The sequence below is a fragment of the Corylus avellana genome, chromosome 3 (genome assembly GCF_965113065.1).
Source record: "Corylus avellana chromosome 3, dhCorAvel1.hap1.2, whole genome shotgun sequence".
Taxonomy (NCBI): domain Eukaryota; kingdom Viridiplantae; phylum Streptophyta; class Magnoliopsida; order Fagales; family Betulaceae; genus Corylus; species Corylus avellana.
The window spans coordinates 4,675,530-4,692,105 of NC_142492.1; the positions used below are offsets into that span (position 1 = coordinate 4,675,530).

The 16,576-nt window shown below is 37.1% G+C and overlaps 1 protein-coding gene across 3 annotated transcripts; it reads right to left on the reverse strand.

Moving 5' to 3' along the window:
• Nucleotides 1-498: 498 nt before the first annotated feature.
• LOC132174834 (Protein kinase superfamily protein) lies at nt 499-16,281 on the reverse strand. 3 transcript variants are annotated; one of them, XM_059586527.2, is made up of 21 exons: nt 16,113-16,281; nt 15,448-15,587; nt 12,750-12,806; nt 9,046-9,073; nt 8,709-8,831; nt 6,962-7,073; nt 6,709-6,746; nt 6,513-6,566; nt 6,211-6,279; nt 5,926-6,042; nt 5,737-5,805; nt 4,768-4,847; nt 4,327-4,458; nt 3,964-4,240; nt 3,305-3,394; nt 3,041-3,208; nt 2,296-2,423; nt 1,803-1,935; nt 1,308-1,432; nt 1,018-1,200; nt 499-845 (listed from the first exon to the last, which is right to left on the reverse strand). In XM_059586527.2, the coding sequence occupies exons 2-21, from the start codon at nt 15,540-15,542 to the stop codon at nt 806-808; spliced, it is 2,118 nt and encodes a 705-aa protein (XP_059442510.1). In that variant the 5' UTR covers nt 15,543-15,587; nt 16,113-16,281; the 3' UTR covers nt 499-805. The 3 variants fall into 3 exon arrangements, with proteins under 3 accessions (XP_059442510.1, XP_088370752.1, XP_059442512.1); XM_088514626.1 differs by lacking the exon at nt 8,709-8,831 and having other exon boundaries at nt 16,113-16,280; XM_059586529.2 differs by lacking the exons at nt 8,709-8,831; nt 9,046-9,073; nt 12,750-12,806; nt 15,448-15,587; nt 16,113-16,281 and adding an exon at nt 7,998-8,104.
• Between the last annotated feature and the right edge of the window lie 295 nt (nt 16,282-16,576).

Consider the following 16,576-nt stretch of genomic DNA (forward strand, 5'->3'; position numbering starts at 1 on the left):
ACATGTAGTAGTTATAAACACATTTTTTTTTTCTTTCCAGGGAAACTATGCAGAGGGAAAATTACAAGGGGTATGAGATGCCTCACTATCTAATTTGTTGATTATCGTATTGATGAATGCCTAGAAATTTTAGTTTTTATTTAATGGATTGAGAATTCTATTTTGACATGGTTTTTATGCTACACATATTTTAACAAGTCACATTGGTGAATATGTCAACTTAGATTAATATGAACTAGATGTTATCATGATGTTTTTTTTTTTTTTGATAAGTACTGCGTAAATGATGTTATCATACTAGTACTACGTATATGATGTTATCATATGGTATTGTTATAATATGAACATGTATAACTAGTTGTATTACAATCTCACAAAAAATAAAATAAAGTGAATTATGCATGTACAACAAATTGCAAGATTTCATAGTGGTCATTTATAGAGACCATCGGAAGAGGAAGAAAATTACAAAATTTAAACCATCGGAAGAGTTGAAAAAGATAAGTCATTATCAAAATGTTTGGTCATTCATTCACCGCAAACCAGACTGAAAATTATTCAATAAATACAATTATCGGTGATAACATTACAATTTTAATGTAATAGTAGCAAACCCCTAATTATAGCAATGCTGCCACTACAAAACAAAAATGTGAATAACGAAAAATAATCATATAAATTTAATAAAGACACAGTTTCTTACAATGATGATATGTACATCGAATCAGAATAAATGCATAAACAAGAAACACACTACCAAAAAAAAAAAAAAAAAAGATGTGCAATCATGGACAAACATCTTCAATTAAGATGGATTGAGATCCCGTGAAACTTGGCCTTGCCATCTGCATAAACAAATTAGACACTTAAAGCACATATACATATTGAGTTTGCCTTTAATTGGTTGTCTTAAATCTTTTATTTTCAGGTGACAAGTGTCTCAAGATGAGTTTACTTAAGATAATGAGCACTCTAAAATCAAAACACAACAATCTGAGAGACAATCACTTGACTAACCTTGAGAGCAGAAATCTTGCAAGTGGGCTTAAATTGGAATTTGAATTAAGTTCCTTGTTCGGTTGCTTTTTCTTGTTATCTGTTTCTGAATTTGCATTTTGCATTTCTTCAGGCATTGTCTTGCCCTTGGTGAACAAGCGAGCAGCGAGCTCCTGTAGGTCTTTCAGTGAAGAATCCTTTGAACTGCAGACAATTTTATCTTCTACATGAATTTCTATGTGTAACAGAACGCACCAATTTAAGTGATAAGACATGGGATCAAGACGAGAATGTGAACAGAGATTATGAACCTTGCCAATTGCTGAAGCAAACTCTTTACAAGACCTTCACAAGATCCAGGCTTCTTGCGTTCCATATTCATGAGTGAATTTGCAACAGCACGCACAACCGAACCTTCTGGATCTTCAGCAATGACCTACATTATACACACCAAATAGGAGGTTGAAGTCACTCATTGAACATAACTTGAAAACAAATGCATGATGACGATATCTTAAAATAATTTATATTGTATGCACCAGTATCAGTGACAGAATTTAATAAGACCAATTATGTTTTTAGCATTTATAAACTCTTTCCAGTCACAGTATCATTTTACCCCCATTTTCAGAATAATTAGCCCCACTTCATTGACAACAAACTAACTATGAGATATGAATTCATTACTGGAAAAACTGTGGCTCATTCTTGACAAATCGTAATTAGAAAAAGCAGCTTTGTATCACCCAACAAATAAAATTACAATTCAAGAAAGTGATGCAAAGAAGCCACTTTTGGGTGCTCACCTCTTTAAGTGAAGGAATAAGCAAAACCGACAATGGCACAGATGATGATGCTATTTTTAAACTTTCTTCATCATCACTTGCATGCTGTGATCTTGAAAATCCTTTTTGTGCATCAAAGTATTCACGAGAATGTCTGAGGTAGAAACGTTGTTCTTAAAAAATTGTAATAACCAAAACCTGATTTTTTTTTTTTTTTTGCAGCAGCAGCAGAAAGAGGACAAAATTTTCCTCAAAACTGTGTTTGAGGAATTTCTTTTAACCTAATTTATAAAAGTGACACGTATACCTTTTTTTAATAACATGTGAGATGCACATAAGTTTTTAGTAAAATTTATTCAACTTCATCCCTGCTATTAAAAAAACATGTGCATCTCACATGTTCAAAGAACACATGTCACTTTTACAGACTAGGTTGGAAGAAATTTCTCCAACCCAGTTTGGAGGAAAACTTTGTCCGCTGAAAGACTAGCAGCATGTCAGCAAATAGATGTACCTGGAAGAATCTGAGCTGCTTGTCATCTGCTCTCTAATATTTTCCTGCCATTCATTGTTGATCTTTCCCACTGCAGATCTTTCTCTTGCATTTCCTCTCTTCAACCCTCCTTGAAGTGCAGCCTTTGCCTAATTAGACATATCAACCAAATAATTGAAAAGCTTTTCAACAGAAGTTGCATATAAAAACAGAAGTTTAGCAGCACATTCCAGATTAGGAAAGCCAATAATAATATCAAACTCTGATATTGATCAGCAGATCTGTCAGATAGGAAGTCAGGAACCCAAGTGGTGAAAACATTATTGAACCGGAAAATCTTTAAAAATGTCAGAATAAAACCTGTAGAAAGATCATGAAGTTTAATGAGAAAAATAGGGTTAAGAATGTCACACTGGGAGTAATTAAACAAACTTGGGCATTTCAAAATTATATTTGGAAATATATACAACTTTCTTGGGTTACTTCAGAAAATGCAATAAACCGACGCATGAAGACACATCTCAACCATAATTCACATAAGAACATGGTGGAGGGTGTACACTTGGGTTGAAGACCCACTGGGTGAGTAATTTACAAATAAAAAAGCATCTAGAATATAATCTGAGCTAATTCTAAGCTTTGGGGAATTAGCTCAGATTATATTCTGAGCTAATCTTAAAAAGTTGACTCTTAATTATTTATGTTTGCTAGGCACATTAGAAGTAATATAAAAAAGATTGAAAGTAACATGAGAAATTAAAACAACCTCCGCAAGGTTTGTTGCACTGTCTTCAAGTGAGGCAGTATAAGTTCTCTCTTGAATTCCCAATCTGGATTTTGGAGTCCGAGGAGAATCAGAATCATCATGTTGGCCACGGAAAACTACAGTTCCACTGGTAGATGAATCTTCAAAAGATGTGTATGTGCTGCTAGACTACACAGTGCAGTTAATTCAAATCAAATGCTGGCTAGCATAGCAAAGAGAAGTACGCACTTCAATTTTCTAATAACAACCGGACAGAAAACATACTAGCATGCTTTGATCACGAAATGGAGATGACTGAGATCCCCTCGGCGATCGTATAACAACAGTTCCCGACCCACTTTCAGATAATTCATCCTGGAAATTGAGCAATTCAATTAACATTAGAAGATTTGACACTTAAGAGGTTTATTGTACATCAATGTTTTGAAAACCAATTAACTTGAAACTTGGATAATCAACTTCAAGTAGATTATTAGAAGCTCAAATTTGGTAAATTTAGCTGCTTAATCTAATCGCAATACTTGAATAATCCCAACCACTTCTGTTTAATTTAGTCACAAAATTAAATCATCTTATTGTATTGTTTTTCCTCCAAATAATGTACAAACTCTATTAGGCAACTCCTGAAGAAAGCTAAGTCTTTGATTAACCCAGATAATCCCATGTGCCAAAACGTAACTCGATATAGCTTTAATCTGGTCATAAAACGCCCCAAGTTACTAGCTGAAATACATACAGAGATTGGCTGATTTTTAGCCTGTTGAAACAAGGGTGACTATCAGAACTTGTGCTTACGTATAACATCCCCCAACATAAAGTAGCCATATCCCGTATCTTTCATCCATAATATAAAACAACTCACTAGAGCCAAAAAACAGGCAGAGTTAGACAAATGAGAGAGAGAGAGAGAGAGAGATGATTACATCATCATGGAAATTATCCTGATGTTCATTGTGGTATGCTTCTCTAGCATTTTTCCCAGAGTAAACCTCTGGCAATGCATGATTTGCATTTCCGGATGTAGGTAACCATTGATTACCACTCTCGAGTGTTCTTCTTTGGGCAGCATGATTGTATAAATTTTCTGGTCTCCTTTCTCTTACTGGAGGCGGTCTTACAACACTCCGAACAGTCCCTGTACTCTGTGATCCACTAATGCTGAAGTCCCATCCAGCATTTTTCAGGGGTTTCCCTTGACCACTGCAGATTAGAAAATGTAAGTAAGAGTTCAAAAAAAAAAAAAAAAAAGGCAAGCAAAGCACAAGTAATCAACAGAGTCAACATACCTGGCTCGAACCGTTTCTTCTCCTCTTGGATCTCTTCTCACCTTAACAGTATCAGATGCCTCCGATATAGCTTTATGACCATTCCTTGGAATGTCTTCGTCTTCTTCCCTTATTTGGTATTTTGGACGCTCTCTATCAAGAAAATAAAAGGCAGGATGTTAATAATAAGCGGCCTTTGCACCAACACATTATTTTAGCATTTTATTACCATGACAAGCATGCTGGTGCATGCATCTAAGAAAGTGTTTTAAGAACTGAGACCTCAAGTGCAGTACAGGATGTTTTAATTTCCCCTAGGCACCTCAAATCTATACTGTCTTGACGCAGATGCATGACATTATAATTGTTTCATCGATGTTCACTCACTTGAACTTCAATAACCAAATTCATAAAGTAGAGAGAAAAAGTAAAAGAAAACAAACACAAAGCAACACATTGCACCTTATTCTCTCCAGAAGTCTTGGACTCTTCCTAGCATTCCTAATGAAACGGTGTTTGAGAAGTTCCTTGGCACTTGGCCTCTGCAATTGATTAAAAAGAATATAATAAAAAAACATTACAGAACTTGAAAAAAGCTAGAAGATATTGCAACAAATGACATATAACATATTTTTAATTTATAGTCAAGACTTGCATTAGAGGTGAGGACCTTTGCCCCCAAAGCAACTAGCCAGACTAGCATTGTTTTCTTGATAAATGTCATGATTTACCATGCAAAAGAATATCCATACGCATTTTTCTTCACATTCCATCAAAAGATATGGCATCCAGATAAAAGGAAGACTGCTTATATGCCAATAACCAACTCACTTCAAAAATTACAGTTAAAATGATAAAGAGGAAGAAATTATAGCCGATTGGTGTTGTATGAGTTAGTGAAGTGGCAAAATAGTTATATGTTGCTCCATCACCCTGCTGCAAAGGACCTAGGAAGCATCAACACGGATATGGGATACACATGACGATATGGACATGATAAACATTTTTAAATACAACATTTGCTAAAAGGAGTAAAAATCTGTCTAAATAATTAGTTTCATAGAGAGAGAGATTAAAGAGTTATGCAGTATCCAGGAGTATTCATTTATGTATCTGATGCGGGTATGGTTACTCGTTTGAAGTATCTATGCTTCCTAGCAAAGGACAGTGGTCAGCTCATTTTGTGCTCTTTGGTGTTAAATGGGTTATGCTGAAGAGTGAAGACGGTGTTTGCTCTACCACAATGGTGGCAAAGGAAGCCCATATGATCCAAGATATTGAATTCAATTGAATACGTCCAATATGGAAGGTATAAATTACCATTTCAAAGACATGCACTATGTGATTATTTGTACCACACCCCAGAATATTCAACAGGAAAAATAATATGAAATAATAAGTGGGAGATATTTGGAGGCAATAATTACTTGCCTCTGCAGGTACTTTCTTTAAACACAATGAAACAAATTCTTTCATAAAACGGGAAAAGTGCTCATCCAGCTGCACAAAAAACACGAATCATGATTCTTCTAAAATGTGAAGAATGATGTTTCCATCAGGCAAAGAACATCAGTATTCTATATTCTTTACCAAGAAGAATCAAATGAGTAATAAGATAACCTGTGGTGGATTTTCTCGAGGTATGATAAAAAGCACTCTCATAGGGTGAAGATCTGCGAGTGGAGGTTCCCCTTTGGCCATTTCAATTGCAGTTATCCCCAGAGACCAGATATCTGCCTGCATCAAGAAAAGGGTGCCCCGTGTGACAAAGTTCAAGGCCTTAACTAGTTGATACAGAGAAATTGAGGTGAAAGGGAAGTGAGGAGTGGGCTTGAGGGTGCAAGAGCTGCAACACTGATCAAAACTCCCAAAAGAAAAGATCCAAAACACTGTTTCCAGAGATACCTTCTCATTGTAGCCGTCTGAATTCTGAATAACTTCTGGTGCCATCCAGAAAGGCGTTCCTACAAATGTCTGTTATTGTTAAACAAATTAGTGCATCACCAAGAAACCACCAATTATTCCACTAATAGATTGATTCCCCCCCCACCCCCCCTTCCCCGCTGCTCATGACAACAGAAAAGAAGAGACACATTGATCATGAAACAAGGCACCTCAACTATATCCAAAGTCATAATAAGAAAAATTTAAATCGCATATCCCAACAGTTAACTGATTAACAATTTAGCTTTGGCAAACTTGAGTACCTTTCTTCTTGATATAGTCCTTGTTAATTGTGCAGAAACACCAAAATCTGCAACCTGTGACAAGGTCACCCACTCAATGCAGAAGGCCACAAGCAAATCCATGTAACTCAACTCATATTATCTATGTTCCTCCACTTAGTCACCCTTCATACAAAATTAAGCAAATTGTAGGCCCCATTGAGCATAAAAGTTATACCTTAACATCACCATTCTCGGTCAATAAAATGTTTGCCGCTGCAAAAATCATCATATAGGATGTCACAACAAAGATTTTACAAAGAAAAGGAAGAAAGTTCACTTGAAAAATTATTATGAAGCTGCTGCAGGTGGAGGGAAAACAAAAAATTCATACACTGTATATCAAATGTACCAAATCTTTAAGAACAGAGTAAATTTGGAAAATTTCTCAGAACTTCTGCTATATGGATATTCAGAGAAAAGAAGAATACCTTTAATATCTCTATGGATCTTTCCTTCATTGTGCAGATATTCAATTGCATGCAGCAAGTCACGCAATATGCAACCAATTGACATTTCATCCAGCGGAGGACCTGACTGGAGCTGCAGAAGCAGAAGCTCTGTTAGTTTCAAGAAGAGTATATGCAATATAGCATTTTTTGTGGTCATGAATAATATCATTGATGAAAGAAGAAGGCTCAAGCATACATAAACTATATAGGAAGACATCTATGCAATGTAGAAAATTATCTTCAACACAAATATGCATGTGTATATATGCACATGCTTGCATTCACAAAGACGTACACAGAAATGAAAATAAAAAGAAAGGAAAAGAAACAACTCAATCTATCAACTTCAATTAGAAGTTGCCCTTGATATTCAAAGTACGCAGAAGAAGTTTGTCAAACATTGGTAAAATAATTAAGCAAACCTAAAGATATTACAGTTTATATATTTTTTCATTTGCAAAAGCAATATCCATGGCCAATTCTTTATACACTTCAGGTATAACTAAGCCAACACTGGATATATTTCTCTATCCATGCATATTACGCATGTGATATGTTAAGTTGAATGGACATCTATAGTGACCCAGTATAGATGGCTTCCCAAATCAGATATTGACTTCATATTTCATTGTCAGTGCATGGACGGTATGGATGTGGACGCCCAAATATATTGAGAATTGGTTGAAGTCGATTTCTCCTTTATACTTAACCAAAGACCATCTTTGCTAACAAAATCACACTGTTTATTCCACATGGATGAATATGAAAAGGTAAGGGAAACTTTAAAGTGGTGTTACGAAGTTGTTCACAATTAGTCTCGCAAAGGATCCATGTATCAACAAAAGATGAAACACAACCAGTTCTGCATTATTTCTTAATCACACCCAAAAACCAGATAATTTGCCCCCTATTCTTTGTGGCCAACATCATCCAACATGCCATTCACCAAAGGTGCCTGCATGTTAAACTCTAAGCCTGGGAATAAAAGTGTACATAGCATTGTAGAAAACAATACCACTAAGATAGCAGCCAATCTGTTGTTCTGCTGCTGAGAGCCTCAATTACCTAATAACCACAAGTGATTTTATATAAGTGACTCCCAAGAGATGCAGCCTTCGATGTAGTAGCTACTGGAACATATAAGATGGTTTACATAAGGGATGAACCCTAAAGCGAAGACCATTTATGCATTTTATAACTAAATAATAAAAGATCGCTGTAGTTCCTTCTTCTTCTTTTTTCTTTTTCTTCCTTTCTTTCCTTCTTTTAACAAAAAAATACAAGGTTGGAAGAAACTACAGAAAAAAAATATATAGAAAATAGGGAAAGCCATACAAGAGAAAGAACATAAAGATAAGTACCTAAGAAATAAGTGCACTTGTCATCAACTGTATACAGCCTCAATTAGCATAACACTAAACACGAATGTAGTATACTAAAGTAAGCATAGTATATGAAGCAACTGTTCTATAATCCGCGCCACTAAGTTAGTTCTCCTCCAAGTTTAGATGAGCATTGATATTGCTCTGATATGAGGCAATAGATTCTTTATTGTAAAGCAAACCCAAAATATAAAACCAGCCAATTATAGAGGAAATACGATTTTTATTGAGGTTGCACAATAAAAAAGACAAAGATCTCATTTTCATCAGTACTCAAATCCTTAAAAGAGAGCAACTTCAAACTTTCATGCAATAAACATGTACAAGCAATAGAAGTAACCTACTAGGTCAGCAACAGAGCCACCGGCCATATATTCCATTATGATCCATAGTTTAGTTTGGTGGAGATAGGAACCATAGTACTCAGTAATATATGGAGATCGACATTGTGACAGAACAGAAATTTCCTGGCATAAAAATAAGATAGATAAGCAACATGATCTTCATTTATTGAAGATTTAAGCCAATAAGCTGTAACTCAATGGCACTTTCTCCCATCATGCGAACAGGTTGAAAGGTGAGGCTATGGGTGCAAGACTGACAAGGTGAGTTTGTAACTTATAAAAGAAAAAAATTATGGTAGATTTGATAAACTAGCAGAACAAAATTGTGAAGTAATACCTTCTGAATGTCTTCAATTTCATCCTCTCTGCAGAAGGCAATGGAAAAGCTAGTTTTAGACATTGCTCACTAAGCAACAGTCAGACAAGCATCGAGTAAATATGAAGCATGCTGTAAGCCGGAAAGTGTGTTCACTAGCCAACAAAGTCACATAAAAAGACAATGAAGCAGAGAAAAAGAAACATGTCATCAATTTCTGTACTGAAGAAATAAATCTAATAGGATAACAAACTTTGGACCAAGTCAAACGTGCGTTAAATAGGAAAAAAAGGCTGATTTACCCCCAAGTGAAACGCGTGCTTCGCCAAGGTTTAAACCCACTTTTTAGTGGGTGGCAAAGATGTGGGCTGGGGCTGCTGTTTCTTTGGGCAAGGGCCTAGGTGCACGAGCTCCACCCAGCCCAGAGGATCTCCACTGGCTTCTTCGGTGAGCCGGGTTGATTTGGGTGTTTGTGTAGGGTGTATTAGCCCTGCTACCAGTCTAGGCCCCTTGGGTGTTGACTCAGATACTAATCCTTCAGAGTGGACTATTGTGGTTCAAGGGGGAAAGTGGGTTCCTTTGCCAGACTTTTCTCCTTCTCCCTTACTTTCTGTCCTTGAGGAATTGAGGAAGAGGAGGGGGGGGGGGGGGGGGGGGGGGGGGGGTGTGTGTGGGGGTGGGGTGAGTAATGGCTCAGTTCTTGTGATATTATGATCCCACCTTGTATGGATATGGAATTTACTCTTGGAAGGAACCTTTGCCATTGAACTCTTGCACCACAAATGCAAATGAGAAACTTCTTGGTGCAAGGTGAGTCTTCAACTTGGGTGTTGCAAAAAGTGAATGAAATCCTTCGTCATGTGGGGTTATCATGTGCGGGCTTTAAAGAGGAGCTAATCACCTTGCTTACAGCAATAGAAGCGAGCTACTCCCAAAAGGAGTTGGCCTCTAGTTCCAAACTAGTTAGCAAAGAAAATAGAGAACTAAAAAGATTGTCATGTCTTCTAAATTATGTTTCGAAAGGTGGGAGTTCTAGCTGAGACAAAATTAAGGGAAGGGCTCTCTTCTTTTATAAGTAATCAATTTTTTTTATTAAAAGCATAAAACGCCCCTACGTATACCAAAAGTACACAAAAAGGAAACACCCAACTAGAAAGAGCAAGAACCCCCCAACACCCTCAAAAACAAAGGAAAGAACAACCACCCTGTTATAATTACAACCAACATGAAATCACCCACACACAACTTCTCCACCACCCTTAAGTCCCACAAAAACAAAATACCAACTGAAGCCCCACACGATGACACTCCCATAAACAGCACACAACGCTAAGAGACATGGGTCTTGCCTTTGCCATGGCTTGAACACTCGCCTCTAGCATCACAATTGATGGAGCACTCCAAATTTTTTAACTCATTGATGCCTTTAATACCAAGATTAGAGAGAGATGACAATTCCTCATAACGATGCTCCTCTTCAATAGAAGTCAAAAGAGCCAAAGTCTTCTCCTCGTTACCCACACAAGAGATCCCCACAATAGGACATATCTCCTTGACACAATGAAGAGCCAAATCTGAGTACCAGGAGTCTCCCAACGCAACGGGGGGATAAATACACAAAGGGGAAGAAAGGACCTCTCCAACCTCACCATCACCACACAGAGCAACATACATCCCATTCCCAATATAATCACCCTCATCCAACCCAACCAAAAGACACCCCTCCTTTTGCTGAACACCCCCCTTAGCTCCCACAAGCAATTCAAAGGAGGGAGACGAAGCCTCCAGAGAACCACCAGCCTTGTTGAATAACTCACAACCCGCTTCACAGCCCGGTAAAGGTCCATAACCCAGGAAGCAGCCCTTCTTAGAAGCCATCTTGCAAGGTTTAGGCTAGGAAGCGCAAGCACCTCTTCTCCCCACACCACCCACAAGGCCTTTTCCCTTCACGGCACCTGCACTACCCCCCCTGCATAACCTTATGTTGTACCTCCTCCCTAGCAACCAAAACCCGATCTGGGTTTGCCTGCGCAACACAGACCAGAGAGGGAAGAAACTCCTCAAAAGAAAAAGGCAGACAGACATCACCATCCGTCCTCACTACATAAATGAGCTGACCCATCCACAACCCTAGCTAAAACAGAGGTAGGGAGAGAGAGAGGACATCAGCCCTCGGCGAGGGCTGCACTAGCGTGTTGCCAGACTTAAGAAGGACCATTGGTGTGACCTATCCCCCCGGGTAAAAGAGTGCGACCCAGATGCACCACTGGCACTATATGATGGACGAAGCACTGTGGCAGAAATCCGCGGATAAGGCTATGTAACGCAATCAACAACCGCAAGTGCTGACAATGAAGTCCCCAAAGTGCCACCAGACTGGGCGGGGCTCCACCAAGCCACCGCTGAGACCAAACCCGAGGAAGACTAAGGGAAGGGCTCTTATTGGTTCTTAATTAAGCCTAAATTGCTATCATGAAATGTGAGAGGGTTGAATGAGGGGGACAAATGTCTTAAGTAAGAAATTTGCTCAAAGAGTGGAAGGCATATGTGATCTGTCAGCAGGAAACTAAACTGGAGTATATGTCTTTTTTTTTTTTCTTTTTTTTTTTTTGTAAGTAATTCAAATTCATTAAAAGCGCGGATGAGTGCAACCTTAGTTCACAGGAAGTAACAAGAGAATCCTAATGTATAGAAATAGAATAAACTCCAAAAACTCTAAGAATTAGAAACGGTCGAACTATTGAACGGTACTATCCATGAATAAAGAGATTGGAACAGCATCTTCTTCAACTCTAACATTGCAGTCTCATGATCTTCAAAGCTCCTCGTGTTCCACTCTCTTCAAAAACACCGTATTAAATGCAAAGAAGCCAACCTCCACAATTCCAAAGCAAAACAGTGTCCCAATTGTCGTCTCCAACTCACCAACAACTTTCTCACCCTTCGAGGCATAACCCATGCAACACCAAACAACTGGAAAAAGAACTTCATAATTCTCTTGCCACCTCACAATGAAGAGTGAGGTGATAAATTGATTCCCCACTTTTCTATTGTTGGTCAATGAAAACAACAGTTCAGGTTATTAGTTTATTACTTTCAATAATGAATTCTGAGTGCAAAAAGTTCAGAAATAGGAACATGAACCCTCTAAAATGTCCCCAAGTCCCCTGGATTGGGATACAAGTAATAGAGCATGTTGAAACTTACCACCTAGGATTTGAGGATACTGATAAATTGTTAAAGATTCTGGTTGTTCTTCGTCAGTATCCTAGTGTTAAATTATGTAGCATAGCACATCCAACACAAGCATTGCTCACTCTTATTAAGGCAACAAAAGGACATAAGAAGGAAGTTGCGGGCAACTTCTAGTTAAATCCTTTTAAGCATGCCATTTGGGAATGTGCCCAAAAGTTTTATCAGACACATAACAGACATTCCTACTTGTTTCATGTTTTGGGCAAGGGCTTAAAACATTTTTAAGTCTCCATGTAATAATACTGGTTTTTTTAGTATTCACACAACATGTTATCAGGTGGTCCTGGGCATTTTGTCCTTCACTTTGTGCTTTTCAAAAGGTTTATATGAGAAGAAGAAACAACCCAAAGAAAAACAAAAATCTTAAGTTCATTAAAAAAATAAAATAATCTCAGAAAGAGCAAGCATCTGATGTTTAAAATTAAAATCTAAAAATTTGAAAACAAATACGTGGGAAGGTATCTACTTACGACTCTTCCAAATCAATTACTTTAATAGCTACTTCTCTGTTTAGCTCCTTATCAAACCTGCAAATCAGGAAAGGCATCAGGGTCATCAGCACATTGCAAATGTTCATCAGATTATGATGATTGAACTTCAATGACCACCTTAACTAAACATTAAATTTCATGATCACTCACAAACTACAATTAAATCTGTACATGAGACAATCATGATCACTCACAAACTAAGATTAAAGCTAACATGCATATCCATCAAAATCATTGGTATTTGACAGAGCCAAAGAGTCAAACAAGTGAATGCACCACTCCAATGAAAGCAACATGTCCCGTTGCTTCAAGTACAAAACAAAATGTGAATTAAAATAATTGATTTGGAAGAAGTTGATTTCCTGCAAAAGCCTTCCACTTAGAGCCCAAACAAGAAGTTGATTTCTTCAAGATATCATTGATTTATTTAAACAATTACAACAGCCTAGGTATAGTGTAACTTATTTTTACTAGTTTGTCTTCTTTGTGTGCCCCATGTACATCATTTGGCGGCTTCTGATCCAAGGCCACATAGATAGTAGCTTGCACACTTCCAACACATCGTGCATTGGCCATAGTTAATTCCCAATAGATCTAGCTTGCACAACTAAAATTGATAGAAGGGATAGTGGTGCCACCTCAGCCTTTTTTATGCTTGATACATTTGTATAAGCTACTCAACTCAACTGAACTAAGTCATAGTAGCTTGCACACTTCCAACACATCGTGCATTGGCCATAGTTAATTCCCAATAGATCTAGCTTGCACAACTAAAATTGATAGAAGGGATAGTGGTGCCACCTCAGCCTTTTTTATGCTTGATACATTTGTATAAGCTACTCAACTCAACTGAACTAAGTCATAGTCCAAACTAATTGGGGAGAACTACATGAATCCTCAATCTTCATCTGTCACTATTTAAGGCCAGTGTTCACTTATTTGTTTTAATACTATATCCATATGAGTAGGATATTAACACAAATGTTCTCCTTAGCTATTACAGGATATATGTTTTATGCAAGATAGGAAAGACCTAGTGAAATTTGTCCTAATCAATTTGGTTTTAAAGGGGGCAAATAAAGCATTGCAATAGCAAATGTGAAATATCTTAATGTCAAAACCAAGGTTCACCAATCATCTTCCTCAATCCACTCTGAAATTTTCTAAGGGATTGAATCTCACTACTATACAGTAGGACCAACTTTGGCTTCACTTTTTACATGAAGCATCAGTAACTCATTCAAAATCCTTCACATCAACGTCAACAATAAAAACTCTTACACATCAACGTTTGTGGTTTTAGTTCTGACTGTGGTTCCTTGTAGGGTCTTTTGGGTTGGGTCTTCTTGGGATGTTTTGTTGGGCTTTGTGGTGGGTTACCTATGTATACTTTCTTGTGTACTTAAGAGGCGCTTTGCGCTTTTTTAGATATATACAATCTTTACTTATCAAAAAAAAAAAGTACCCCTACTTCACATCAACGTCCTGATGAGCCAACAATCATCATTCCCTCATAAATTGCATGGTTCCACAAAAATACAAAAACTGAATCTTCTGATAAGTACTAAAAACTACATAAGAATACTTCCTTTATTATTAATTAACAGTGCAAACATAATTTACATAGTTGTTAAAGGACACAAACGAATCACTCAAATCCAAAAGTGTGCACATAATCTCTTGACAACATCATTACCTAATCTCAAAAAAGGGGGCATATTTAATCACTTAGAAAACAGGTAAGTTACTGGTTTTTTGTTGTGTCCTAAGCAACCAAAATATTTATACACTGATCACATGTCTATATCAATGATCTGATGACTTCATAACTATGGAAAGTTAACATGAGTGCGACTAGTCCAACCATGGATCCTACAATATGATTAATACACAACGTAACCTGAGCCACTAATTCAACCTTATACTGTTCGATGTGATTGGTACAAGCTTTGGGTAATTGAACTACCAGATTGAAATGGAAAATGCAAGTCAATAAACTAACCACTAGCGCAATGACTGAGAATGGGTGCCAGGCCCAACAATCAAGTGCTCAGAGTGATAATTTGTACTGCCAGCTCCTAAATGTAGATTAAAATTGAACAGTGCACGGCAAATTTAACTTTATGGATTAACACTTTAGTTTGGCCTAAATCAGAGAGAAACATGATTCATTTTAGGCTCTTTTTATTCTCACTGGGCAACATACTAAATAAGAAACAAGTTCCTGCTTTTGTATTATACTGTATTAGGGAAAAAAAAATATTCACAAATTATATTACTACATAATTGTTCTCTCTTGTGTACAGCCCGTGTACTTGGGCATTGTGCCTCTACGTTTCTTCAATGAATTGCTTGTTACTTATGATTTAATTATAAGATCATCACTTTTAAAAAAAAATTAGTGCATGTTATATAGAATTATCATGATGCCACTTTAAATAAATTTAAAGTTGGGTCATGAACTAATGATCTCACCCTCCATCCTGTTCTTGCAAGGGGAGGAGGGAAACAAAAGATCACTATTCTGCAAAAGCAACAATCATGGGGATCTCACAACCTTGAATAGATGGCAAAACCAATAGCACGACATAAAATTCACTTACAAGTTCACCAAGAAAGCAAATGTGTATTACAATACAGAGTGATTAAGAAGAAAAATGGCACCAATAACGCTTACCCTTTATAGACGTCGCCAAATGATCCTCTCCCAATCAACTCCAACGAACCAAATCTTGATCCTGCAGCCTCTATAAACCCTGCCGCATCGGCCATCTTCACAAGGAACCCTTTCTCTCCTCACTCACCAACTACACAAATCTAAAACATCAAACAGAACAATGCTGAAACACGAACTCAAGCCGAATGCCACAACATTCCCACATTCTCCAAAACCCACTACCAATTCACAATCCCAAATTCACACAACCCCAAATGGGTCTCTATAAACCCAAATGTTGGCTCCAAATACCAAATCTGAAGCAACATATGCACTAAATGAATCGACCCATGAACTCTCCCGCAAAATCATACACGAAGCACACATTAAATCCCATACCCATCAATAAAAATTTTCAAAAAAAGAAATATAAAGAAAAGAAAAAACATAACACAATGCAACAAAGCTCTTGGACTCAAAGCAAAGCACATGGGTCCGACATAATTTTCCAAAACTTTGTTAGGTAAAATGAGAGAATGAAAAAGTGACAGCCCAACAGAATTGAATTACAGTACACACATACGCAGACGTGCAGAAATTCCATCAAATGAAAGCGAAGCGACAACACACGCGTGAATTAAGGCTTTGGTTTATGAAATTTTTGATGAATTGGGTTCAAAGCTAACCTGGGTTTTGTTGCACGGAGAGAGCGAGAGAGAGAAGAGGCTTTGGGAGCATCAAATGGATCAAGAAGAACTATGCCTATAATGCCTTGGTTTAATGAAGTCTCCTTGTTTCCGTTCTCAAAGTAATTATTGGTACCAAAGAAAAAAGAAAAAATAAAATCTGTGTAATTATTTAATGGAAGAAAATACTTATAAATCTGGCTTCGAGTTCCGGTTCTTAGGAAAACCCGGTTTCGAAAGACCTTTTTTCGGGACGTATTTTCCAATTTTCCATAGACCTTAATGCACCGTTTTCCCCTTTTGTTAGAGACAACTTTTTCTTTTTTCTTTTATTTTTTTGCCAAATTAAAAAAAAAAAAAAAAAAAAGGACTAGTGGCCAAAAGAAGAATAGACAAATGAAGAGTTTAATGGATAACCAATATTCCAAATCTAAGTTGTCAATTAAAAATTAATTTCTAATTAA